This window comes from Eschrichtius robustus, chromosome 17 (assembly GCF_028021215.1).
Source record: "Eschrichtius robustus isolate mEscRob2 chromosome 17, mEscRob2.pri, whole genome shotgun sequence".
Classification (NCBI taxonomy): domain Eukaryota; kingdom Metazoa; phylum Chordata; class Mammalia; order Artiodactyla; family Eschrichtiidae; genus Eschrichtius; species Eschrichtius robustus.
In genome coordinates, this window is record NC_090840.1 from 45203523 (window position 1) to 45230471 (window position 26949).

Sequence of the window (26949 nt, forward strand, 5' to 3'; positions counted from 1 at the left end):
GCACAGCAAGAGAACAAGGCAATGGTTGCCACTGAAGCACTGATTTACTTTCACGTATGGAGGAGCTACTTCCATTTATTTTTCCTAAAACTTTTCAAAGCTCTACCATTTCATTCTGGAAAAGACCATAAGCCATCAGTCTTATCCTCTCTATCGAACGTTGGAAGCAGCCTGAGTACAGTGGAAAGATCACCAAAGCTCTGGCTCCACCCCTTGTTTGTTGGGAAACCTTGGGCAAATGATAACTCTGGAACTTCAGTGTTTTCATTGGTTAAAACATGTGTAACAGGGTCGTTTATAGGAGAAAACTAGAATCATGTATATGAAGAAAGCACTATATGATATTTGCTAACATTTGCCCATGTTTCTAGATGTCAGGCCTTGTTTAAAAAGCTTACCTGTATTATCAAGTTCTGCCTTTAATTCTCTTATCAACCCTAAGATTAGGCACTATTATAATTCCTGATTTACAAATATGAAAACTAAGGTTCAGAGAGGTTAGTTTGCACTCAGTATAGATCGTGTGCACGATCTATGAATACATTTTTTTCAACTTCGTTAATAAAAAACACAAGAACATTACAGAATGAAGGTAAATGTAAAAATGGGCTTAGTAACTCTAGCCGGGATATCAAGAGAGTTAATCAGGCGCTAAACACTGAGTGCTAGTCCTGAGAAGCAGCAGAAAAGCTAGATCTCACGTGGGCCATCAGGTGTCTCGGAAAGGGGGCGGAGACGCTGGCGCCCAAGACAGGAGGGCACATCCGCCGAGAGGACCTCGGTAGTAGGAAATCTCAGAAATGGAAGTGGGAAAATTGAAAGCACCGAAACAAACTTTGCCTAGATCACAGTTTGAACCTGTAGTGCTCACTGCCTTTTACGAAGACAATGAGGCCTATTGATGAGGCTGTTTCATTTGCTCGCTGAGAAACTCCCAGGGAACCGGGAAAACCAACCTGCGACCCAGCTTACCCGCAAGCCGTCTCCCAAGGCAACTGGGAGGAGGCGTGGTCTGAGGATAGGTCCCGCCCACTTTCTCCAACTCAAATAACGATTGGCTTGGAGGCGCGGCGGTGGCGCCGGGAGGCGGATCCAGGATACCCAGCTCTGGCTGGGCCGCGCAGCCATTTTGGACTGTGTGGGTTTCCGGGACGTTCCGAGTGCGTCCTAGGTCCCAGGGGTTCTGCAGATCACAGGCCCAGGGTCCACGTCCGAGTGTCAGGTTGGAGCCGGGAAACGTCCCGGGGGGTAGCGGCGGCGGGGGCAGGATGAGCGCGGAGGCGGCGGACCGGGAGGCGGCCACCTCCAGCCGGCCCTGCACCCCGCCGCAGACCTGCTGGTTCGAGTTCCTGCTGGAGGAGTCGCTGTTGGAGAAACATCTGCGCAAGCCCTGCCCGGGTAAGCGCGGCGCCTGCAGCTCGAGTGGAGCGGAACCCGGCCACCGGCGCTGCCCTCCCGTCTCTCACCATCCCGCGCCTTCTCGGCCACGAACCTGCGGCTCGGGAGGCGGGGACCGGAGCCGAGCTCTGGCGAGGCCCCCGGCTAAGTATTAAACACACCAGTGCGGGGGCACTGCTGTGGGAGGCCAAAGAAAGGCGCAAAACAAAGGCGCTTCCGCATCCACCCCCTTTTACTGTTCGGGGTTTTAACACCTGCGAGATGGCCTTCTGAGAGTATTTGGTTTGGGGAGGCTGGCTCGAACCCTCCTCTTGACAGAACCCCGCACAGTTTGGGGAGATGGGGAGAAATCAGCTGTTCGGGGGCTGATCCTGACACTAATTAGTTAACTATCTTAGGTTCCTATTTAACTGTTTTATTCCTCAACGAGGAGACTTTACCGACTCTTAATTATATATTTCAAAGTTAGGCTGTAAATCAAAATGAGGAAATCTTTGAAAGCAGAAAAAAACTACAGTTGCAAGATGGTTATTGTATAATGATGATCATGATTAATATCCCAGTTAATGAGTGCTCTCAGGGAAGGTGGAAAACCCCAGGCATTTCTAGAAAGAGGTACTGGCATGAAAACGTTAAGTTCCTTGGATGATACTTTGCTGATTAAGTTTGAATCCAGATGTGGCTTGTTCAGTCTAATAGCCTGGCCTTAGTCTCCTGGTGGAGACTGCTGTGCGAGAAGTTAGTGTACTTCACTTGGGCAGTTTTACCACCTGTATTATGTTCTTTTAATTCATTGCTTTTGACTAACGCTTGTTGAGTGTTTCTGTGTGCCAGTCATTGTGCTTAATGCTTCGTATCTGTTATCTCATTTAATCGGTCTTCATAGTAATCCTGTGAGGTAGGTGGCATTATCCTCTATTTTGCATGACAGAAACAGGTGCAGAGGTAACTTGATGCAGGTCCCACTAATTAAGCGTTAAAACAGTGTTTCTAAAGAAGACATCTCTTTCCTCTAATTGACATTCGTTGTTTGCTGAACTGGAAATCTATAACCATTATGTTCTTCCCTGTAAAGTGCTTTCTTCTGCAGGAATCTGTTATCCTTTCTTCCTTACACCCTTCCTGATCTTTCCCTTTAATCCCCAGGCACACTTCTTATAAATCATAATCCTTAGTTATTCTAACTACATAACTGTTTGGATTTTTTTTTTTTAACTTTCTTTTTAATTGAAGTATAGTTGATGTACAATGTTTCAGGTGTACAGCAGAGTGATTAAGATACATATATATATATATTCCTTTTCAGATACTTTTCCATTATAGGTTATTATAAGATATTGAATATAGTTCCCTGTGCTATATACAGTAGGTCCTTGTTTATTTTATATGTATCTGTCAATCCCAAATTCCTAATTTATTCCTCCCCCTTTCCCATTTGGTAACCATAAATTTGTTTTCTTTCTTTGTGAGTCAATTTCTGTTTTGTAAATAAGTTCATTTGTATCACTTTTTTAGATTCCACATAAAGTGACGTCATATGACATTTGTCTTTCTTTGTCTGACTTACTTTTCTTAGTATGATAATCCCTAGGTCCATCCATGTTGCTGCAGTGGCATAATTTCATTCTTTTTTATGGCTGAGTAATATTCCAATGTATGTATGTACCACATCTTCTTTATCCATTCATCTGTCAGTGGACACTTAGGTTATTTCCATGTCTTGGCTATTGTGAATAGTGCTGCTATGAACTTAGGGGTGCATGTATCTTTTCAAATTAGAGTTTTCGTCTTTTCTGGATATGTGCCCAGGAGTGGGATTGCTGGGTCATATAGTAACTCTATTTTTAATTTTTTAAGGAACCTCCATACTGTTTTCCACAGTGGCTGCACCAGTTTACATTCCTGTCAATCATGTAGGAGGGTTCCCTTCTTTCCACACCCTCTCCAGCATTTATTATTTGTAGACGTTTTGGTGATGGCCATTCTGACTGGTGTGAGGTGATACCTCATTGTAGTTTTTTTTGTTTTTTTTTTAATAAATTTATTTATTTTTGCTGTGTTGGGTCTTCGTTTCTGTGCGAGGGCTTTCTCTAGTTGCGGCGAGCGGGGGCACTCTTCATCGCGGTGCGCGGGCCTCTCACTGTCGCGGCCTCTCTCGTTGCGGAGCACAGGCTCCAGACGCGCAGGCTCAGCAGTTGTGGCTCACGGGGCCAGTTGCTCCGCGGCATGTGGGATCTTCCCAGACCAGGGCTCGAACCCGTGTCCCCTGCATTGGCAGGCGGACTCTCAACCACTGCGCCACCAGGGAAGCCCCTCATTGTAGTTTTGATTTGCATTTCTCTAATAGCGATATGGAGCATATTTTCACGTGCCTGTTGGCCTGTTTGGATTCCTTTGTGGTCAAAAACTAATACAGTGAATCCTTTGGATCTTCATAATTAGAACTTAAGTTCAAGAATTATTTTCTTTTAAATCCTAGATCCTGCACCAGTTCAACTTATAGTCCAGTTTTTGGAACAGGCTTCTAAACCTTCAGTTAATGAACAGAACCAAGTTCAACCTCCACCTGATAACAAGAGAAATCGTATTTTAAAGCTTCTTGCTCTTAAAGTTGCTGCACATTTGAAGTGGGACTTAGACGTATTAGAGAAAAGGTATACAAGATTTAAATGAATTTAGTTTTAGTACTTGGTTTATTTCAATATGTGTTCTTATAATATTGGCCCTTGGTTTATTTCAATATGTGTTCTTATAATATTGGCCCTTAAAATGAAAATTATTTTTCTCTGCATTCTTGGTAAAATATGCAAGTAGTTTTCAAAAGGTGTAAGAAAATATTTGACTATTAGATGAATTTAAATAACCTTTTAAAGTATAAACTTGGTGTTATCAATAATGAGCCATTTTATTATTGTTCTTTTTTTGATGTGATAAGTAGAGAAAATCCACGCCTAAACAGTTTTAAATGTTCAGTTTACTTTTACATATCTGAAGAAAATGAATAAAGATTAATGATGGATGGTACATAATGTTATGGATGATTCCCTATTGAATAATTAAGTTAATTTTACTGGGCATAAATCAATCACTATCTCCCAAACCATTAAGCTGTCTTATTAGAATCAGTGGTTATTTGTTTACAAATAAATAATTTCAGAGGCGTAGTTATAAAATGATTTGTTTTCATCCCCTTCTCACAATTTAAAAAGAAATACCTTACAGAACATTTGGGAAAATTCAGAAAATAGGAAATAATAGAGGCGGGAAGAGTAGTATTTTTAACATTTTTGTGTGATTTTTGTTGTTTTTCTCCCTTTATTTTTAAACAAAGTTGTGAACATACCTGATATACTGTATTGATTTGTTTTATTTCACATAGCAGGATATCATGAGCATTTTCCCATTTTGTTTTTTGGAGTTTATTCCATTGTATAGATAATTTATTAACTGTTCCTCTATTGACAGTTTTCTCTAGTTTTTCACTTTTATAAATGACAGAGCCTTAAATGTCTATGTCCGTAAACTTTATCTGAATTTCGAGTTACGGCCTTAGCATAGATTGTTAAATTGCTTGGTCGAGTGGTATAAACATTTTTAAAGCACATGATGCATATTACCAGATTGCATTCCAAGGGAGTTGTATTAGTTTATACTCACACTAGTAGTATTTAAACATTGTTTTTTCACCATATCTTCTATAGCATTAAAATTAGAATTAAAAAAAAAAGTTTTATTCTTTAATCTAGGGGGAAACTTATCCATTGATAGATTTGAGGCATATCAGCAGGTAGCATTGTGTACAAAAAAATATGATGTATGTGTTACACTTGGAAAATTGAGCATTGATTGGCTATTTGATGGTAAGCAATTAAAATTTTTTTAGATGTGAAATTTACACTGTCATTATGTTAGGAGGTAATTTTTTGGAGATATATTCTGAAATACTTGTGGAAAAAATGATTTAATATTGGGAATTTGCTTCACAATAATATGGGAAGGAGGGAAGTGGGTGGAGTGGAGATGAAACAAGATTGGCCGTCAGTTGATAATTGTTGAAGCTGGATGATGGGCACATTGGGCCATATTATATTATTCTGTCTACTTTTGTATATGTTTCAATTGTTTTCATAATGAAAGCTTAAACAGTCTTTTTGAATTTGATAGGTATATTTTCATATAAGTTGTTGAGACAGGTTAATAAAATGGTCCTGTAGATTTACTCCTTTAACAGTATAATTATTTTTAGTGAAAATACTGAATTGTGTATTTTGTGCTTACACAGCTTATATATCTTTTGATTCTTCCTTTTTAAGTTTGTCTGTTCCAGTATTGAATATGTTGCTGAATGAACTGCTGTGCATCAGTAAAGTCCCTCCTGGAACAAAGCACATAGACATGGATCTGGCCACTTTACCTCCAACCACTGCCATGGCTATACTTCTCTACAATAGATGGTAAATGTTTTCATAAACCTGAAATGTGTTGGGCAGCCTCTCTTTAATTGCCCTCTGACTTTCAGGAATATGCTTTTAAGTTACCCCTTCTACTCTAGGGATCTCTCAGAGGATCTTGGGAACAGTGAATCTGTTGGTGGAGAAAATTTATGACTGCATAGATGAAAAGAATTCTGATAAAGATGTGGATGACTTACAAAGTTTTTACTATATATCAATTAGAATTTCAGATAGTTTTTAAGTCTTCTAAGGAGTACTTGAAAAAATACTTGAAGTGTTATTTATAGTGTGTTAAATTTTGGTTTTTTGGTCTTTTTTACAGGGCAATTAGGACAATTGTTCAAAGTAGTTTTCCTGTCAAACAAGCAAAACCTGGACCTCCTCAGTTAAGTGTGTAAGTTGGCCAATAAGACACTTACTTGGCACTTTTTTCATCAGAATTTTTTTTTAATTTTCTAAGTTTTTAATAACTCCTGGTACAGAAGGGATAGAGCAGAAATCGGAGGGCAGAAGGCCTGCATAAAGGTGGGTTTGGAGGAGTTAGAAGGGTGAGAGATTCAGATAGTGCTTTGGATATCTAGAGTAGAGAGCTCTGAAAAAGAAGGGGAGCACTTTGTAAATTGTGCCTTTCATCTTAACATTAGCTGACCTGCTTCCAAGTATTCAGATTGTTTTCATTTAATTAAATTTACTTGAAGGAGATATATTTGTTTTGTATGCTGGAAATTATTTTAATTTAGAGTGCAAAAGTTAATTACCATAGTTTGATCATATCCAGAGTTTTAAACCTAGTTCTTAAATTCCAGATAGCAACTTACCCAAATTGGAGGAAGAGAGTATAGTTTCTAACTTGATACAAATGAGCTTTTGCTATCAGTAAGTTTTATTCTTAAACTGAGGGTTTGTTTATCCTTAATGTCTTAATCATTAGTTCATCTGAAGAGTTTAGCAGCATTCCTAGCACATTTTAAATGCCTAAGAAATATCTGATAAGTAAATGAATAAATGGAAGAAATCATTATTTCTAGGCAACATTATTTTCTAATGCTACCTACAAATATCACCTAAAAATATCATTAGTAGAGGGACCCTGGTGGCGCAGTGGTTAAGAATCCGCCTGCCAATGCTGGGGACACGGGTTTGAGCTCTGGTCCAGGAAGATCCCACATGTCGTGGAGCAACTAAACCCGTGCGCCACTACTGAGCCTGAGCAACTACTGAGGCTGCGCTCTAGAGCCTGCGAGCCACAGCTACTGAAGCCCGTGGGCCTAGAATCCTGTGCTCCGCAACAAGAGAAGCCACCTCAATGAAAAGCCCACGCGCAGCAACGAAGACCCAGTGCAGCCAAAAATAAAAATAAATTAAAAAATATATATATCATCATTAGAAAATCATTTTCTGGGTAATGTTTTGATGCTTAGCATCTGTGTTATATTTTTGTTTGTTTGCATGTCTATATCACCATGCAGATGCTTATCTTTTGTTACTTTTTAAACACCAAAAAACTGTTTGAGGAAATGAATAAATGAAGAAGTAAAAAAAAAAAAAAAAAATTGAGAGTTTTTTTGTAATACAAAGCAGATGAGAAAATAATGGTAAAGGAGCATCAGCATTGAGTTCTTGTTTGTTTTTTAAGCATGAAAAGAAATAGCATTAAAAACATTTTTATTTAAATTCAACCTCACTTTCAAGAATGATCTTTAAGCTGTGAATTTTCAGTCTTGCAAGTAATGTTCGATACTCTTCAATCATTTCTCTTCTAGTATGAATCAGATGCAACAGGAGAAAGAGCTAACAGAAAATATTTTGAAAGTGGTGAGTATTGGCATCAGTTACACTAACCTTTCTGGGACATATTTAGAGCATGTGTAGGTGCTTCTTCTAATCTTAGGTATATAGGAGTTGGCAAGGTCTAGATGCAGTGGCATTTAGATTTTTACTTGTTAGAACATAGTTTGGTAATATTCTAAATTGTACATGAAAAAAAAAAAAAAATTAATTAATTAATTAATTTTGGCTGCGCTGGGTCTTTGTTGCTGTGCCCGGGCTCTCTCTAGTTGCGGTGAGCAGGGGCTTCTCTTCATCGCGGTGCGCGGGCTTCTTATTGTGGTGGCTTCTCTTTGTTGCAGAGCACGGGGTCTAGGCGCACGGGCTTCAGTAGTGGTGGCTTGCGGGCTCTAGGGCGCAGGCTCAGTAGTTGTGGCTCACGGGCTTAGTTGCTCTGTGGCACGTGGGATCTTCCCGGGCCAGGGCTCGAACCCGTGTCCCCTGCATTGGCAGGCAGATTCTTAACCACTGCGCCACCAGGGAAGTCCCTGTACATGTTTTTAATGTTAATGAGAGTGCTTTACCACCAATTCTGTTGTCACATATTTCACAGTACTTCAGCAGATGTGAGAAATCACTGTTACAGGTGATATGTTTATATTCTTTTATGTTCTCCCAAAATTCTACAATAAACATGCATTATATTTTAAAATTTTATTTATTTATTTATTTATTTATTTTTATTTTTTTTAAATTTTATTTTTTAAATTAAAAAAATTTTTTTTAAATTTATTTTTATTTTTATTGGCTGCACCGCACAGCTCTCGGCATCTTAGTTCCCCAACCAGGGATTGAACCCGGGTCCCGAGAGTGAAAGTGCAGAGTCCTAACCACTGGACTGCCAAGGAATTCCCTAAAACTACTTATGTAGTCAGAAAAATACAGTTATTTTTTAGTTGCTCTAGTCAGTATAAAAGTAGAAACACAGTAGTTCCCGTAATTTAAAAATGATCTCTGTAATTCTTTATTTAACACCTACAGTGTGCCAGAGATAACAACTAAAGTGCAGGGGCTGGGAGAGGAGAAGGAAGATAAGAGACAGTCTGTATCTGTATACAACAGATAATGTATTTTTAATGTAGAAGCAAAAAACCTGCATCGGTTTATTATTATCTAATGCCTACTAAAAATGGCTGGCACATTGAAGCATACAAAACATTTCTTGAATAAATCAGTGGAACTGTGCACATCTTTAAAACATTTTTCATTATTAACTGTTTTATAGAAGAAAGACATCAATCTTTTCCAATATGTGTTTTCTAATTTCACAATAGGAACCTACTGTTTCATTTAAAAAAAAAAATTTTATTTGGCTGCACTGGGTCTTAGTTGTGGCACTTGGGATCTTCGTTGCCATGTGCTGGATCTTTTTTTTTTTTTTTTTATTCTTTTTTAAAAAATTTTTATTTATTTATTTATTTAATTTTGGCTGCATTGGGTCTTTGTTGCTGCGCGCGGGCTTCCTCTAATTGCGGCGAGCGGGGGCTACTCTTCGTTGTGGTGCGCAGGCTTCTCGTTGCGGTGGCTTCTATTGTGGCAGAGCACGGGCTCTAGGCCTGCGGGCTTCAGTAGTTGTGGCACGTGGGCTCAGTAGTTGTGGCTCGTAGGCTCCAGAGCGCAGGCTCAGTAGTTGTGACACACGGGCTTAGTTGCTCCGCGGCATGTGGGATCTTCCTGGACCAGGGCTTGAACCCATGTGCCCTGCATTGGCAGGCGGATTCTTAACCACTGTGCCACCAGGGAAGCCCCCCGTGTGCAGGATCTTTTAGTTGTGGCGTGCAGGATCTTTAGTTGCAGCATGCGAATTCTTAGTTGCGGCACATGGGCTGTAGTTCCCTGACCAGGGATCGAACCCGGGCCCCCTGCATTGGGAGCGTGGAGTCTTAGCCACTGGACCACCAGGGAAGTCCCTCTTTTTTTTTTTTTTTAAGATAATTTTAACAAATATAATTGCACTCCTGCTATGTTAGAAACATTTTAAAAATAGATTAATACACTAAGCTACTAAGTATCCTGTAAATATTTTTTGGTTAATATAGTCCAGTGCTGCCATTTTTGTATTTTAATAATTTGTTTATTGATCTTCTGTAGCTAAAAGAACAAGCTTCTGATTCTATCTTGGTACTAGAGGCAGCCCTTAAGTTAAACAAGGATCTTTATGTCCACACGATGAGAACTCTAGATTTATTGGCCATGGAGCCAGGCGTGGTAAATGGAGAGACTGAGAGTTCCACTGTTGGATTGAAAATCAAAACCGAGGAGATGCAGTGCCAGGTATTTATTTCAGTATTTAATCAATGCATGGCAAATTTTTGGAAAATCTTATTTTTAATTAGAATTTATTTCTGCCCTTGTCCCTTTGGTTTTGACTTCAGATGCTATTAAGACTTTGCATTGTATTTAATTTGTGAATTTTGTAAGACCTCACTTGAAATTTTTCTAAAAGAAATGGAAGGAAAATTTCATTTGATCTTTTGTCTCTGAACTGGTTTCCCAGTTGTATTTAGGAGACTGACAATGCAGTGAGTATGTAACTAATTTACAGTTCATTCAATATTATTAGAAATCTAATCATACCAAAAAAACAAAACTAATATTGTGCTAAACTTTGAAAAATGTGGGGTACTAGAGAAACACCTAGTTTTTCCAAGATCTTAAGGTTGCCTATTTCTGTAACTCTGTGCTGTAGTTCCTTTGTTGCTTTCAGCTGTTGTTTGTTGTTAGATATTTTTTGTATTGATGTCTTCTTTTTCCCTGCTGGATTGTAAACTCTTTGAGGTCTCTTTTTTTAATATATTTGCCTCTTTCTCACTTTCTAGCACAGAGTCTTGAATATAATAAAAATTTTAAAATATTTGATGATTGCCTAGAGAGGGCCACTAGCCTTTTACTTTCTGTGTTCTTTTTACATTCTATGTTCATTGTGTGAGTTGGCATGACTTCTTTAATCACTATTTCCCAATCTTGAAAGGGCAGAAGTAGCTCTGACTTTAAAGGGTTTGGAGGTACCTTTTCAGATTAGCTGGTTCTGGAGTTGAAAATAATCCCTTTTCAAGACTTGTTAAGATGGAGTCTTGTACAGTAGGAGTAGGAGTCAAGAGGCAGTGACAGTTGGTAACCACTTTAAATGGTCAATGAAACTTCCATGTAGGAGGTTTCTGGTACTGTCATATCTTACACTCACTGAGTCTGTTTAAAGTCTTGGTAACATGTCTGATTTTCACAATGTAGTGGATGATATGACCTGAAAAAACAGAACTCTTACATAAATGTGCAAGGTAAACCCTATCAAATATTCTTTTAATTACATAGCTGAGCCGTAATTTCTGTTTTTTGAATAGCAAGTTAGTACTAATACTCATTTCCTGACATGTTAATGTTTAAAGTGCATTTGCAGTCTTTATGTTACTAAAATTTACCTGACTCAAAAGAAAAATCTTAAATTTTTCCTTAGTTAAACCAAAAGTATTACTGTCCTTCAGGGCAGCTTCATTATCAGATTTGTTTTTTTGTTTGTTTTAACCTATTGACCACCTCTTAACTATAGAATTTAAACTCGTTTTAATGGCTAGTCAGTATAATTATACTTGAAAGTATCTTTTTGGTATCTTGTACTCTGCCTGGAAAGGGGAATTATATGTAACTGTAATATGTATGCATATGTATGTGTGTTTAAATCTTTCTCTATTATGTATACACACACATACTATTTTTAAAAATTGCTTTAACACTCTTTTACCCTAGATGGAAGGAAGCGCTCTAGAATGAAAATCAGCCCAACATTAAATGTGTATTAAATAGTGCAAAGCAGTATTCTGGAGGCTGAGAAGAATTAATCTTGATTTGTTGAACAGGGCAGAACAGTATCTGTAATGCATATCAGTAAAGAGTAGTTCAGTCATGAGTACCAAAGACTATTACAGCTTAGGAGTTCAGAGGGGGAATGAGTATCTGTTGGCTAAGGTTGGTTTGGTGTAAATGGAAATACGGGGTGTGGAATGAAGTTCATTTGTAGATCTGATGTGAATGGGGAATTGAGAAAACTGGTGTGATTGAAATAGAGGAGAATAGAGAGGTTTGGAGAGAGAAATTAGTCCAGATTCTGAGATCCTTGAAGATCAGGCCTTGGGGTTTGAACTTTCTCTTACCTGGGGGAATAATTTGAAGGCTTTTTAAGAAAGTCATATTGAGAAGACAGAACAGTCAGCCTTGTGTAGAGTAAATTTGAGATAGAGTATTAGGAACCTAGAGATCTGGCTTCAAGTCTGGGCTCTGCCAGTATTTGGTTATATGCTTTTAAGCAGAGATGTCACTTTCTGGGCCTTAGTGTTCTTGTTCATAAAATGGCCAAGTTGAGCTCAGTCTTTGAGTTCTGCATTCATTAAATTTAGGTATCAATTTATGAATGTTCTTGGAAAAATACACAGGTTCTATTAGAAAAAGACAACGGGAAATGCATTATCATTTTATAGTCATTAATTCAAATTTCTCAATATTTTATTCTGGCCAATTCTGTGATAGTAGACATTTGCCCCTTCTATCCCTTTTGGAGAGACACCCCAGTGGCTGTCCCCCTATTCTATGTTAGAAGAACCCCCTACCTTCTGAGACTTGATGGGAAGCAGAGCCTGTTTCCTATAATAAAACTGAAAACTCCAGACACTAGCGTTCTCTACCCCTTATCCTGTTCCAGGGCAAGTATGTCACATAGGTGTGACACACAGATACATTTAGTTTAGACTGAGTTAGGAGCTAGCTAGTAAGTCAGTGAAGTGGGGAGGGTAGATAATCCAGTTGTCTTTTTGTGATGGTGAGCCAACAGCAACAGTGACAGTAAAGTCTAGTTTCCAGGGGCAGCCCTGGCAGAAGTGGAGCTGCTGCTTTCAGTGTCTAGTGCTGGTGGCTGCAGGTGACATGATCTGTGGAGTCTGGTGTTGAGATGGCTGCAGTGGTGTTTCACTGCATCAGTTTTGGCTCTTGTTCTGGCTTCTTGCTTCCCTTCCCCTGTTTGTTTTCCAAGCCTGATTCTTTGGCTTTCCCTATAACTCTGTAGGCCACCTGACATCCTGAGGGTAAATCTCTTTTCTGCTTAGGTCAGTCAGGGTTGACTCCTGTTGCTCGTGACTAAGAACATGGATTGTTTCACTGCTCATTGAAATGGTTTTTTCTTTTTTGCTGTATATGTTCCTGTGTTTTGCTGAGATGAAGATGCCTTTGAGTTTTGTCAGCTCTTAAGTTCATGAAAAATTACTGAGCAAATTGGTATTCATTACCATTTTAGGTGTGTTATGATTTGGGTGCAGCATACTTCCAGCAAGGCTCTACAAATCCAGCTGCCTATGAAAATGCCAGAGAAAAATTTTTTAGAACCAAAGAACTAATTGCAGAGGTAAATACAATCATAACAGGCATATGATTTTCAGTCCTTGAAAACATCTATATGTTTTTTGGCTTTAATTTTTCTGATGATAAAAAAAACCCCAGTAAATGTTCATTGTTGTAAATTTGGTAGTTCAAAAAAGTAGTGAAAACATCAAAAAAAATCTGTAATACCCCTTTCGTAGTTTTAGCTTATTTTTTTTCCAGTTTTTATTCTTTATGTTTTTATACAGTTAAGCTCATGCTGTAATATGCTATTTTGTATCTTGCTTAAATATTTGAATAGATATTTTAAATGTATTCTATTCTGTTATATAGTTGTGCTGTGACTTTATTTTCCTAATGTTTGGGCATTTAGATTGTTTATTTTTTTTATTTATTATAAAGTTGCAAAATTTATATCTCCAAGCATAAATTTTTGTTTGGACTTCAGATACTTTCAGGTTAAATTCCTGCAAGTAGAATTACCATGTCAATGGTCATTAATTTTTTAAAGGATGTAATAATATGTAAAGCCAAATTGCTTGTTAGGTACATTTCTCGAAGGCACTCCAATCAGCAGTGAATTTTTTTTTAATTGCTAATTTGATGTGTCATCTAGAATATCTTTTAAAAATTTGCATTTCCTTGGTTCCTAGTAGGGTAAACATTTTCATGTGTTTGTTGTTTGCATTTTTCTTTTTGTGATTCAGAAAACTGAATTTTAAAGTATATAACTAGGTTTTTGTATGCCTGGTGCCCAGAAAAATTCCCACTTCAATCTTTCCTTTCTTCACCAGAGACATTGATTAAATGTACTAGAGATTTACTTTATTGGGAATCCCCATTTTACTTTGCCTGGGGCACTCATCAGATTTCTAATTTTATGGCATTTCAGGTATAGTAGTTTAAAACTTTAATTTTTTAAAAAAGTGTGTCTTTTAAAAATTTTTTTCTGTTTTGGTGGAAGCATTTCTGTTTATTCCAGTTGAGTGAAGATTGAGTTTTCTTTGCTGTCCCCCTTTAAATCTCTGCAAGTATATGTATTTTAAAATATTTTAAGCTTGTTTTTAACAGTGTTCACTCTTTGTTAGTGTCTTAATTTTCATACCTACATAGAGTAATAATAATGTCTACCTTTATGTTGGCCTGAAAACTCTAAACCAGGAGTCAGCAAACTTTTTTGTAAAGGGCTAAATAATAGATATTTTAGGCTTTGTGGGCCATATACAGTTTCTGTGGTATAGTCTAATTTGTTGTTATGGTTTTTTTCCCCCCCTTTACAACCCTAAGAATTGTTCTTAGGTCAAGAAATCTATAAAAACAAGCCACGGGCTGGATTTAGCCTGTGAGCAATATTTTGCTGACCCCTGCTCTAAACCTTTTAACTTTTTATGGTTCCTCCAGCCCTGAATTTTCCATTAGCATTTTCTTGTACTGTTAAAATGCACTAAATGGGTGCTAGACTATTGTTTCTATTACATTGATGGATAATGATATATACCTCTTACTTTACAGATAGGTTCATTATCTCTTCATTGTACCATAGATGAGAAGCGGTTAGCTGGCTATTGTCAAGCGTGTGATGTTCTTGTACCTTCTTCTGATAGTACATCTCAACAATTGACTCCATATAGTCAAGTCCATATTTGTTTGAGATCTGGCAACTATCAGGTAAGATGCGTGATGGGGATACAATAGTGTAATGGTAAAGCACTGGAAGCCAGACAGCTGAGTTCAGATCCTGACACCACCATTTACAGTTGTGCCATTTAGGGCAAGCCAGACTGTCAGATTGGCCTGCAATATAGTTTTAATAATTAAGCTTCTTATGAGAATCAAATGAGAAGTTATAGTTTATAAACTCTAAGGCAAAGCACTGGACAGATGTTGACTCATTATTGATATTATCCTTTCTTGAAGGTATAGCATTTGCCCATTTTAAGTACATTCTATAAGAAACTCTGTAGGCAGAACTTTTAAGTTTTAAAATTACAGGTAGAGAACTTTTAGTTTTATGGAGCCTAAAGTCTTGTGTCTGATCTGAAAGTATGACCTCGTAACCCTGCCTTATTAGCCACTGCGAACATTAAGACTGAAGGAGAGCGTGAGCAGAGCGGTTTTGGTAGGTTTGGATAGTCTATTACATAGCCCATTTTGCCAGGGAGTCTGGTCATCATCTCAGTTTTAATCATGAAAAGGGCTTAAATTAGTCTGTTGAGATTTTTATTGCACCCTCTGTGTATATATCTTTAGTTTTGTGATGAAAATCACTGGGAATTAGAATTTGTACTTTTAAAACCTTTTTTGGAAAGCCTTCATTCTAGGAAGTGAACAGTGCCTTCATGTTATTTAATTCAAAACAGAAATTATGAAATGACAAAGCTATAGCATACCTTTAGTTTTGTGTCTCCAAACGGACTTTTAGCCTAGGTTTTTAGTTCAGTCTTCTCAACTAGAGTTTATTTTTTTTCAGAGAAAAGAGAAGAGAGGGGATAAGTACTTCCTCTTCCTCCCTCTGGCCTCTTTTTTGCAAATTCTGCTTTGCCCTAGGGAAGAAAATTAAACTTTCTTGAAGATAGATTTCAGATACAGATGAAGTTATTAAACACTAGAGATCTTTCAGTTATGTATTCCTAGTACAGGCTTACGGAGGGTGGGGATCAATTATGATAAGATATAGAATCTTTAAGAAGGTCCCTGGAATGGTAAGACCTGTGCAAACAAGACCTTGGAAATATTAGTCATAAATAGGCACATATTACTGTGAATACAATAAAGTGCCAAAATGTGTCACTCAGAAAGTAGTGTAATGGGTAGCTAGGAAGGGGGAAAGAGCAATTTTGTTGCAACTCTGAAATTTATCACTTCAGTTATGTATGCAGGAGTATCTTAGAAATCATGTTTACCTTTTTTTGTTTTTTTGTTTTTTGGTAATAAGATTCTGTTTGTATTAACTGTATATTTTTGTTTTGTGCTGATGAAGTAGTTATTGAACAGTTGTAACAAATATGTCTTCTCACATTTAGGAAGTGGCTTACTTGCCCCTGTGTAGCTTATGTTTTGCTATGGAGGTGAAACAGTGGTTGCTTTATAGTTTTGAAACCATTTTTGTCAGTGCTTTTGTGGTAGAGCTGATTAGCTTTAGCTGTTTCCAGAAATCCCCACACTATCACCCCTTCTTTCTCTCTTCCATTGATAAAGAGATAAAGAGTTGATAAAGAACAGAAAAAGACTCTAATAATGTGGGTGTTTCTGTAATTCACTAAATAATATATTTTAAACCATTTAAATTGATTAGAATAGTTTCTTAACAGGTTATATTTAGATGAATTATTTTTAATTAATTATTTTAGTGTTTTAAAAAGTTTGTTGTATGAACCCCTCCCCCCTTTTTTTTTTGGCTGCACTGCACGGCCTGTGGGATTTTAGTCTCCCTGCAGTGGAAGTGCAGAATCTTAACCGCTGGACCACCAGGGAAGTCCCTGAACCCATATTTAAAGTGGATGAGAAGAATTTAAAAACTTTCTCTCTAATAACATAGCTGAATTACTTCTTATTCATTGATTCTTCTCTCACCTCTCCCTTTTGATCTTCAGTTTTCAAAAAGGGTGAGGGGGTGCTATTTGTATCTAATGTAATTTTAAAATTTTAGAAAGAGAAGATTTTCCTAGCAAGATTTTTTTTTTTCCTAGCAAGATGTTTTAAATGATTTTCTTCACTGTGTAAGTTCTATTATAGAAAGACTTTTTAAATTTTATTAAAAAATTTTTTTTGGGAAAGATTCTTTCATGATCTTTGAAATGGATGCAATTTTGTGTCTGTGTTCTAGGAGGTAACAAAGATTTTCGCTGAAGACAATTTAACCTTCAGTTTACCTGTGCAGTTCCGGCAGTCAGTCCTAAGAGAGCTCTTTCAGAAAGCTCAACAGGGGTAAGGAAGTGAATTACTTTTTGATTTTTGAATAAAAGGGTAAGTGTGCATTTCAGATTTATCAAAAACATCCCTCCAAACTACCTGTATGTCTGACACAATACTTTCACTTTTTTTTAGTATATGCGAAGTTAACGTGGCCAGAGGAGCCACTTTAATGTTCATCTAATCCATTTTAAAAGTGCTTGGGGAAAAAAAATTTACATAGCAGAATTTGATTCTGTTACCTAATCTGTATAGCTAAATTGTCCCTTGATAAATTCAAGAACTTCCCATGACTTAGGTATTTACTAACGTGCCTGAATATCGTAAGATCTTACCTCTCAAGAATAAATGGCTCATTCTTGTGATTTTAGTTTTGCAATATATTCCTTTTTATTAAAAAAAATTAATGTATCTGCTTTTGTATTCTACAGAAATGAAGCTCTAGATGAAATCTGTTTTAAAGTCTGTGCCTGTAACACGGTCCGTGATATATTGGAAGGTAGAGCGATTGGTGTTCAATTTAACCAGCTATTTCTTAGACCTAATAAAGAGAAAATAGACTTTCTTCTTGAGGTAAGATGTTTTTTCCCCTTTTGATTTATAATTTTGCTTTAAGTTTACCAGTGATCTCTTAGCTACCAAATCCAGTGCCCTCTTTTCTGTCTTCATCTGACTTGCCTCTCTGGCTGATAGATGTTACTACTGATAGACCATGATCTCCAACCCTGTCTTCTGCTGGAGCTCTTTTCTGGTTCTCCTCCATCACTGGATTTTCCTTAGTCCTCCACTGACTTCTCTTTTGCTCTCCCTTTAATGTTTTTATTTACAAAAGTTTTGTCCTTGGCTCAATTAACTTCTCATATCACTTTTTATTCTCATCCAAAACTTCAGTCACCTGCTCACTAAAAACCCTTGGATCATACTTCTTGCCTCTCATGTGAGCTCCAGAATCTGTGTTTCTACTGGATCTTTCTCTTTCTTTAATAGTCTTAATGTAATAGACCTTGAGAGGAGTACATAGAGTACAATTAATACCATTTAGTTCTAAACATACAACACTGCCAGTGCTCTAGAAGTCCTTCTTATGCTCCTTACCAAACCCTCTCTGCCTCTCCTTGAGGAAACCACTGTCCTGCGTTTTGTGATAATCATTTCCTTGCTTTTCATTACAGTTGTATCACCTTTGTATGTACCCTTAAAGAATATTCTTTAATTTGCCTGTTTCGAACTTTCCATAAATGAAATCATACAAAATAAATTCTTTGCCTCTCAGTGAACATACTTGAGATGTTTTTTCAAGTTGTATGCAGATGCAGTTTTTTTTTTCCATTGCTGTAAGGTGTTACAACATTATATGACCATGTCACAATTTATTTATTTATTCTTAAGATGATGGACATTTGTGTTATTTACAATTTGTGCCTATTGTGCTTCTTGGAACATACTGTACATAAATCCTGGTGCACCCACATACGATTTATCTGTTACATTCCTGGAGAAGGTTTATCTGCAATATTACTATATAATTTCCAAATGTTTTTGCCACTAGCATGCATGAGAGTTCTCGTTGGTCAGGATCTTTGTCAGCACTTGGTATTGTCAGATTTCCTGTCAGGGTCATGGTATAATGGTATCTTATTGAGGTTTTTAATGTCCATTTCCTTTATTACTGAGGAATTTAGCAGCTTTTCATTTATTTTTTGCACATACAGATTTTGTCTTTTGAGGTACCCATTCCAAGTGGTATGCCTCATTTTTCTGTTGAATTGTCTTTTTTTTTTTTTTTGCAGGAGTTTTTTATATATTCTGTCCTTTACTAGTTTTAAATATTGCAGGTATCTTTTCTGCGTTTCACTTCTCTTTTATTTAACTTTTTATTATTTTAAAAGTTCTTAATTTTAATATAATAAAATTTATCAGTCTTTTCCATAAAGGAAAAGATTAGTGGATTTCTGTGTCTTGTTCAAGAAAGCTTTTCATATCCTGTAGTCGTGAAAATTGTCGTATATTTTACCTTCTAAAAGCTCTAGAGCTTAGCCTTCTTTTCACATTTAGGTCTTTAATCCACCTATGATTGATTTTTGTGTATTAACATGAAGTATGGGGTCTGATGTCATTTTTTTCCTCACTTGTTCCAGTACCATTTATTGAAAGTTCCATCTTTTTTCTACCAATCTCCAGTACTACCTCTCTTGAATGCCAAGTATCCATACGTGTGTGGGCCTGTCTCTGGGCTGTGTTCTGTACCACTTTTCTGTTTGTTTACCCATACATCAGTATCCCTGTCTTGATATCATCTGAAGTACAAACCTTGGTTTTCAAAGTTGTATTGGTTATGCTCGTCTTTTTGCGTTTTCTTGTCGACAGTAGACTCAGATTGTCAAGTTCCGCAAATAAGCCAGTTGGATTTTTGTTTGGAACTACATTACCTTTCAAAGCCGATTTGTGAAAAGTTAGTGTCTTTACAATATTGAGTATTCTAATCTGTGAACTGGTGTAGGTTTTGATTTATTTAGGCATTCTTTAATGCCCTTTAAAGCTTTATAATTTTTCCATAGAAGTCTTTTTATTTTTTTTATGAACTTGAAAATAGTTTATGCATTGGTATAGAGGTATAGTTGAACTCTGTATAATGATTTTGTTTCCAGCTACTTTGCTAAACTCTTAAAAATTCTGTTTATCTGTAGGTTCATTTGTTTTTCTAAATAGTCTTTATCTGTAAATAATGCATTTTGGTTTTTTCATTGTCTAGCCTTTTCATTTTTATTTCTATGTACTTGTTCTTACTGTGCTGACAATGATCTCCAGAACAATGTTTGGTAGAAAGGGCTCTGATGGGCTTCCTGGTTTCATTCTTAGTCTCAAAAGCTTGCACTCTTTCACTGTTTAGAATGATGTTTATCATAGGTTTTTCTTACAGTTACTCCTTATCTGATTAAGGAAGTTTCTGTTTATCCTTAATTCACTGAAGGCTCTTTTTTTAAAAAAATCATGAATTATTTTTAGATTTTATTAAATGCTTTTTCTATGTCTATTATGATAAGCACGTAATTTTTCTCTTCTAATTGGTTAATGTAGTGAAGTATATTAGTTTTTAAGTGTTGAAGTAACTTGTCTGGATAAACCCAACTAGGTTGTGATCTTTTTTTTAAACTGAGATATAATTGACATGTAACATTGTATTAGTTTTAGGTCATGTTATGATTGTTTTTAATATATATTGCTGGATTTGGCTTGCTAATACTTTAAGATTTTTTTACATTCGTGTGTGAGATTGATGCATCTGTTTTTTTTCTTTCTTGTCCTGTCTTTGATTTTGTTACTAAGGTCATGTGTGCCTCATAAATAAATTGAGGTATGGATCATATCTTTTTGCCTGGAAAAGAAAATGGACTCATTGCTTTTTTCAGTGTTTGGTAAAATTTACCAATGATGTATTTGGGCCTGGAGATATTTTTTGTGGGAAGATCTTTGGCATTGATTCAAGTTCAGTGATTTCATCTGCTGTTCTTTTTTCTTGATTAGTTTTGAGAAGTTCTTTTCTAAGAATTTGTCCACTTTATCTAAATTTTTAAGTTGATTAATATTAATGTTTTTAGTTATCTTTTCAGTGTTTATAGCATCTGTAGAGATGTCACCTATTTCATATTTTTCATTTTTAAAAAGTTGAGGTGAATTCACATAACATCTCTGTTATGTTGCTTATCAGGAGTCACCACATATTCCCGAACACATGACGACACATGTACAATGCATCTCTATATTTGAATAAACAATCTCATGAAAGGACACTAAAGTATTATTTATCGTAAGATCTTACATATGGTAGCAAACTTAATTATGTATACAGTGGGGCAAAATTATTAGAATGTGAATATATTGTACATACTCCAAGATGCTCAGATGTGTTATATACTGATAGCATGACCTATTCATCTGAGCAAAGTACTTCTAAGATACTGTTTCTGAGCATGGTAATTAAAAATACTATTATTCCTTTTTTTCTTTTAATAGCTTCATTGGGATGTAATTCGCATACCATACAATTCACCCATTTAAAATGTACAGTTCAGTGATTTTTAGTATGTTCATAGAGTTGTGCAGCCATCACCTCAGCCAGTTTGACAACATTTCATTCCTCTCCGCCCATCTGCAACAAAACTCCTTATCCATTAGCAGTCATTTCCCATTTTCCCTCAATCCCTTCAACCCTAGGCAACTATTAATCTACTTTTTGTCTCTGTAGATTTGCCTGTTCTGGACATGTCATATAAATACTTCTTCTTTCATTTAATGTTGAAAACTTGAAAAATTTGATCCATGTTGGAGTGGGTATCAGTACTTCATTCTTTTTTATAGCTGAATAGTATCCCATTGACTGGATATGCTCTTCAGTGTCTATTTTGAGTGTTCATTCATCAGTTGATGGGCTTTAGGGTTGTTTCCACTTTTTAGCTCTTACGAATAATGCTGCTATAAACATTATATAATTTAATTTTTGTGTCAACATATTAGAGAATATTTGACAATTTCTTAAGGTTAGGGAGCTTTTACACTAATAATATATATTTTTTGACTTCTTGTAAATAATATGTGGGAAGGAAGCCTAATCTAATAAACTCAATAATATTATAAGGATATTATTTTTAGATAACTAATATTTTCATAGCTGGTTTCTGTTACTCTTTATTTTCATTGTTTAGTTTTTAAACCTTGGTTATCTTCTTAACCATTGGTTCTATATACTTTAACTATTATCGATCATTCTTTTCAACTATCTAAGATGACCCTTTTCTCACTTTTCTGACAGGAACTTCTGATTCTTAAATTTATCACTCCATTTAATTTGGCAACGTACTTTGTAAATTTTGGCAGGACTTGTTCGTATGCTAAATAGATTATTCTTTACTGCATATTCTTTGGTCTCATCTCTTAAATTTCTTAACCAAATCTGTGACTGATAATGTTTGAAAGGAAAATTCAGTTGTTTTTAAATCTAAACTTTTCAGACTGTAGTATAATTATTTTAAAGTACCCATATTCAAATAAAAATTACTCAAATTCCTAGGTATGTTCAAGATCAATAAATTTAGAAAAAGCTTCAGATTCTTTGAAAGGAAACATGGCAGCTTTTCTAAAGTAAGTGCCTTTCTTTTCTTTTTCTTAATTTTGAACTTAGTCCTGTGAGAAAAATATATTTTACTCCTTATTGTTTTGGATTTGCCCTGCCTATCTTATAACCAGGCAATAATTGGTATTTAAGAACAGTTATGGTTTAGATTCATGTAGTCGCATAAAACTTAGGATTCTGTCAGTTACTCCTTTTGTATATTGTAGCATTGAAATCACAAATTTTAAATAAGGACCAAAAAGAAATTTTAAAAGCTGTTTCAAATTATTGTTGTGCAGTTATTGAATGGTGGCTTTTTAAACAGTTTATTAATAAAAATTGGTTAATATGATTGTTTTCCCCAAACTAAAATTATACACTTTTTTGTTTTATAATATTTCTTACTGATCTAGGAATGTGTGTCTGGGGTTGGAAGACCTGCAGTATGTTTTCATGATTTCTTCACATGAGCTTTTCATTACATTGTTGAAAGATGAAGAACGAAAGCTACTTGTTGATCAGATGAGGAAGAGATCCCCTAGAGTAAATCTGTGCATTAAACCAGTAACTTCATTTTATGATATCCCAGGTTAGCTCTGCTAGCTAAAATGTTGGCACATTCTGCCCCTCAGTGTATTTGAGGATATCCTCTTAATTTGTTTCAGATTACACGAATGCTGGTAATTAATAGACATTTACCTGTCTTTTGTAGTCATATTTCTGTCTAAGCAGTTAAGTCTTGGGACTCTGCTGAGTCTCTGGTTCATGGAGATATAGGCCTAGATACATAAAAGATTTTAGCTGGGGAAGTAGACCCACGTAACTCTGCTGCTGTGTTCTTGAAGGTAAAAGAGGATGGGAGGGGAGTGGTTGAGAACAATAAAAGGTACAGGCTTGCATGCATTTCAGCCTGTATATCACCGTGATCCTGTCTTCTGGCTAAACATTCAGCTTTGGTAACATTGCCATTTTTGCCTTATTTATTTGATGATTTTCTTGCATTTTTTTCTCTTATTTTATAAATATAAGTAGAAAATATAGTGCTGCTCATTAATAAGGAATACAAGCTTCAACACTTAATATGGGGGAGACAGAGAATTCAGTTGGCTGAACGAACTTTTAGCTGCTTTGACCCTCATTAGATTTAAACTGCTTTGACAGTCCAGGTGTAAAGGGAAAGAATAATATTAACACAGATAAAATGCTGGAAATGCATTATTGAAGACTATATCTGAAAGCCGAGTTGTAGTGAGGGATTTTAATGATCAATTCTTGGTTTTCTGGGGAAGGCAGTGCCTCCACCTCCTCATTCTCCCCTTCAGAAAACACATTCTTAATGTTTATTGCTCAAAACATTTTATATGTGCTTTTAACACAGTATGTTCCAAAGTAGGAGACTGTCTATACAAGTTAAATTTTTCCATATATCCCACATAATTCTTTCCATGTACCAGTTACTGATTTTTATGTTTTTATTTTCATTATCTTTATTAAATGCATTCATTTATTAAATGAAGACATAATAAAAATTGTGTTAGGCTTTCTATATGAGAGTGAAGTTAAAATAATTTGCATTAAGTTGAATAAATCAGTTTTCAAGATGAGAGATGCTTTTAACTTATAATACTTATAAACATGCACAATTTCTCTCAGTAAATTACCATTCTCATATTTATAGGATTATGTATACCTTTGAATCAAATCATTATTTAAATGGAAACCTCTCCTTCCTTTCTTAGCGTCAGCAAGTGTCAACATTGGCCAGTTGGAGCATCAGCTGATATTGTCAGTAGATCCCTGGAGGATTCGACAGATTTTAATTGAATTACATGGTATGACTTCAGAGCGCCAATTCTGGACAGTGTCTAATAAGGTAAGAAAACCCTCTCTTAAGCACAGATAAGAAGGGACTTCTCTGGTGGTGCAGTAGTTAAGGATCCGCCCGCCAATTCAGGGGACATGGGTTTGATCCCTGGTCCGGGAAGATCCCACATGCCGCAGAGCAACTAAGCCTGTGTGCCACAACTACTGAGCCTGCGCTCTAGAGCCCGCGAGCCACAACTACTGAGCCTGCGTGCCAAAACTACTGAAGCCTGCGTGCCTAGAGCCGTGCCGTGCTGTGCTCCGCAACAAGAGGAGCCACCGCAATGAGAAGCCCACGCACCGCAACGAAGAGTAGCCCCCGCTCACCACAACTAGAGAAAGCGCGCGTGCAGCAAGAAGACCCAACGCAGCCAGGAAAAAAAAAAAAGAACAGATAAGAAAATTATCCTTGTTTTCTGATGTAATTTCATAGAAGAGCTGTTCCCTGACCTTTTTGGGAATAAGAACCCCTTTTATTTGTCAACAATTCATCAACAATGTGAAGGACCTGCACATGAGAGTAATTGTACTTTGAACATCCATTGACAGAGAAAATATGAAATATCCAAAAAAGATACTATTAAATCAGTAACAACAAAAAATGAGTTTATATTTCATTTGTTGTCATAATACCTACATGCATTTTCAGTATAGCTGTTAATATGTGTGTAAGGTATAATATTTATGCAGTCTGGAGCTAATACTTGCTGTGTGCTTACAGAGTATTTTTGGTTTAGTTTTTTCATATCTTCTTGGAGTCTAAAGCCTACAGTTTAGAACCACTTCATTAAAACTTCTTTTTAGAACATTTTTGGCTTTAGATATTCTTTTTAAAAATGCCAAGCTAATGTTTCTGAAGTTGTCTATTTAAGTTTTCCTGTGTGGAAAGTGCAAATGAAAATAGCTTTTTAAACATTGCAGTGGAATGTAGCTTGAGATACAAGGGAAACAGTCCACAGATACAGGTGAAATTAAAGTACTATGGTAGAGCTTCTAATTTAACTGCATACTCCTCCTCTGCTGAATATGTAGTAAAAAGCAGCAAGAAATTGCTGTATATTTTGTGGGGTTTGAACATAAAAGTGCAGTGAAATGAAAAATTGGTCTGAACCTTAGTTGGGCTTCTTAGCATTGACATTGTTATTTGTGTTCATTTAAATAGAGAGCAAGTATATAGCATAATAGTTAAGAGCAGGAGTTCTGGTACTAACTGCCTGAGTTTGAATGCCAGCTCTCTACTTAACTAGCTGTATAGTCTTTGGCAAGTTATTTGACTTCTGTGTGTCTCCATTTTCTCATCTGTGAAATGGAGATAATAGTACCTACTTAATACTGTCGTGAGGATCATATGAGTTAATACGTATTAAACTCCTAGAATTTTTTTTTCCTTCTTTATTTCTATAGGCTATCCTTCAGAAAGTTCCAATCCATTTAATTATTTATTACTAGCTTATTATAGTGATTATGTTCATTTTGATTAGCATTTCAATACAGCTGTCATTTTCCTTTCTCTTTCAAAAATGACTTTTGAATGATTTTTTAAATGGGGTTGACTATTACTGAAAGATTCTTATCTAGATTTGGCTTTATGTGTGTGTATTTGTGGATTTTTATTTCTTCTAGTGGGAAATACCTTCTGTCTATAGTGGTGTTATCCTGGGAATCAAAGACAATTTAACAAGAGATTTGGTTTACATTCTAATGGCCAAAGGTTTACACTGCAGTACTGTTAAGGTGAGTAAAAGCATACATTGACGTCTGGTTAAGAATATGCTTTGTAAATTTAGCATGAAGCCAGGAATCAGAATCAGTTGTGTTTTCCTGATCTTAAAATCATAGTTGTAGGCCTAGGAGGATATTTGAAAAGGCGTTTTGGTTTATTCTTTTTCCTTTTACCCTCATAACTATACGAAAATGGTCTTGGACATATGGCTACTACTCTATTTCTTTTAAAAAACTAGAGAACTTGAATAGTTCTTATTTGTATTTAGGGTTCAGTTAGTAAAGATTGTATTCTAAGCTAAAGAAAAAAACAAAAATCATTAAAATTACTTTTGTAGATTTTACATAAGGATCTATTTGCAAAGTAATCTGGGATGGAAATACAGATTTGGAAATCATCAAAGATCACCCTGGGAGAATATTCAGAACCTAGGGGATCCAGCACAGGGTCCAAAAAGAGTGGCGTGAGAAAGAGTCTGGTATGAAGACCAGACTTGTGGGGTCATAGTAGCTAAGGGGATAGAGGATGTCAAGAAAAGGGAATGGACAGTACTGGGTTGCAGCCCCTAAGTCCAGTAAGGTAACTGAAAGGTATTGAGTAGATTGTGCCATTAGAAGATCTTTGTTTAGTAAGAGCTATTTCTTCTTCACGATGTGGGGGATAGAAGGCATATTGTACGAGTGAAGGAATCATGTGGAGAGAGTAAGCGAAGGCTACTCTTTGGAAAAATTAGAAAGAGATGTGTAGGAAAGGGCTTGGATCATAGCTGATTTGATTTATTTATTAGTCAATTATATAGGCTAATAGGGTTGTGTGCAAAATTTTAGAATGTGGAACCTTGTTGAAGGGGGTAAGGTCTAATTCTGACTATCTTAGGTGGAGAAGGGTGTTTAATCATGGAATTTTATACCTGTATGATATATGTATATAATATTTATATAAAACTTTTAGTTTTGTTATTTTAAAAATTTTTTTTGGCCACGCTGCGTGGCATGGGGGATCTTAGTTCCCAGACCAGGGATCGAACCTGTGCCCCCTGCAGTGGAAGCGTGGGGTCTTAACCCCTGGACTGCCGAGGAAGTCCCCTAGTTTTGTTATTTTATAATTTATGTAAAACTTGTTTAGTAATATAGCATGTATATTATATTGATTGTTTATTGGATGTTTTTTAAAAATTACAGGTAATTCCCTGGCGGTTCAGTGGTCAGGACTCTATGCTTCCACTGTGGGGGGCGCGGGTTCAATCGCTGGTCGAGGAACTAAGATCCTGCATGCCGTGTGGTGCAGCCAAAAAAAAA

At 36.3% G+C, this 26949-nt stretch overlaps 1 protein-coding gene across 1 annotated transcript in view; it reads left to right on the forward strand.

Moving 5' to 3' along the window:
• The first annotated feature begins 1144 nt into the window (after positions 1 to 1144).
• The window catches only part of INTS8 (integrator complex subunit 8), a 47112-nt gene continuing 21307 nt past the window's right edge, over positions 1145 to 26949 (forward strand). The window contains exons 1-14 of the mRNA XM_068525843.1: positions 1145 to 1398; positions 3878 to 4052; positions 5712 to 5852; positions 6175 to 6246; positions 7616 to 7667; positions 9771 to 9953; positions 12961 to 13068; positions 14556 to 14711; positions 16870 to 16970; positions 17387 to 17528; positions 22024 to 22094; positions 22479 to 22654; positions 23805 to 23938; positions 25552 to 25662. Of these exons, the coding sequence (XP_068381944.1) occupies positions 1269 to 1398; positions 3878 to 4052; positions 5712 to 5852; positions 6175 to 6246; positions 7616 to 7667; positions 9771 to 9953; positions 12961 to 13068; positions 14556 to 14711; positions 16870 to 16970; positions 17387 to 17528; positions 22024 to 22094; positions 22479 to 22654; positions 23805 to 23938; positions 25552 to 25662 (1752 nt within the window). The 5' untranslated portion in view covers positions 1145 to 1268. The remainder of the gene's footprint in view (positions 1399 to 3877; positions 4053 to 5711; positions 5853 to 6174; positions 6247 to 7615; positions 7668 to 9770; positions 9954 to 12960; positions 13069 to 14555; positions 14712 to 16869; positions 16971 to 17386; positions 17529 to 22023; positions 22095 to 22478; positions 22655 to 23804; positions 23939 to 25551; positions 25663 to 26949) is intronic.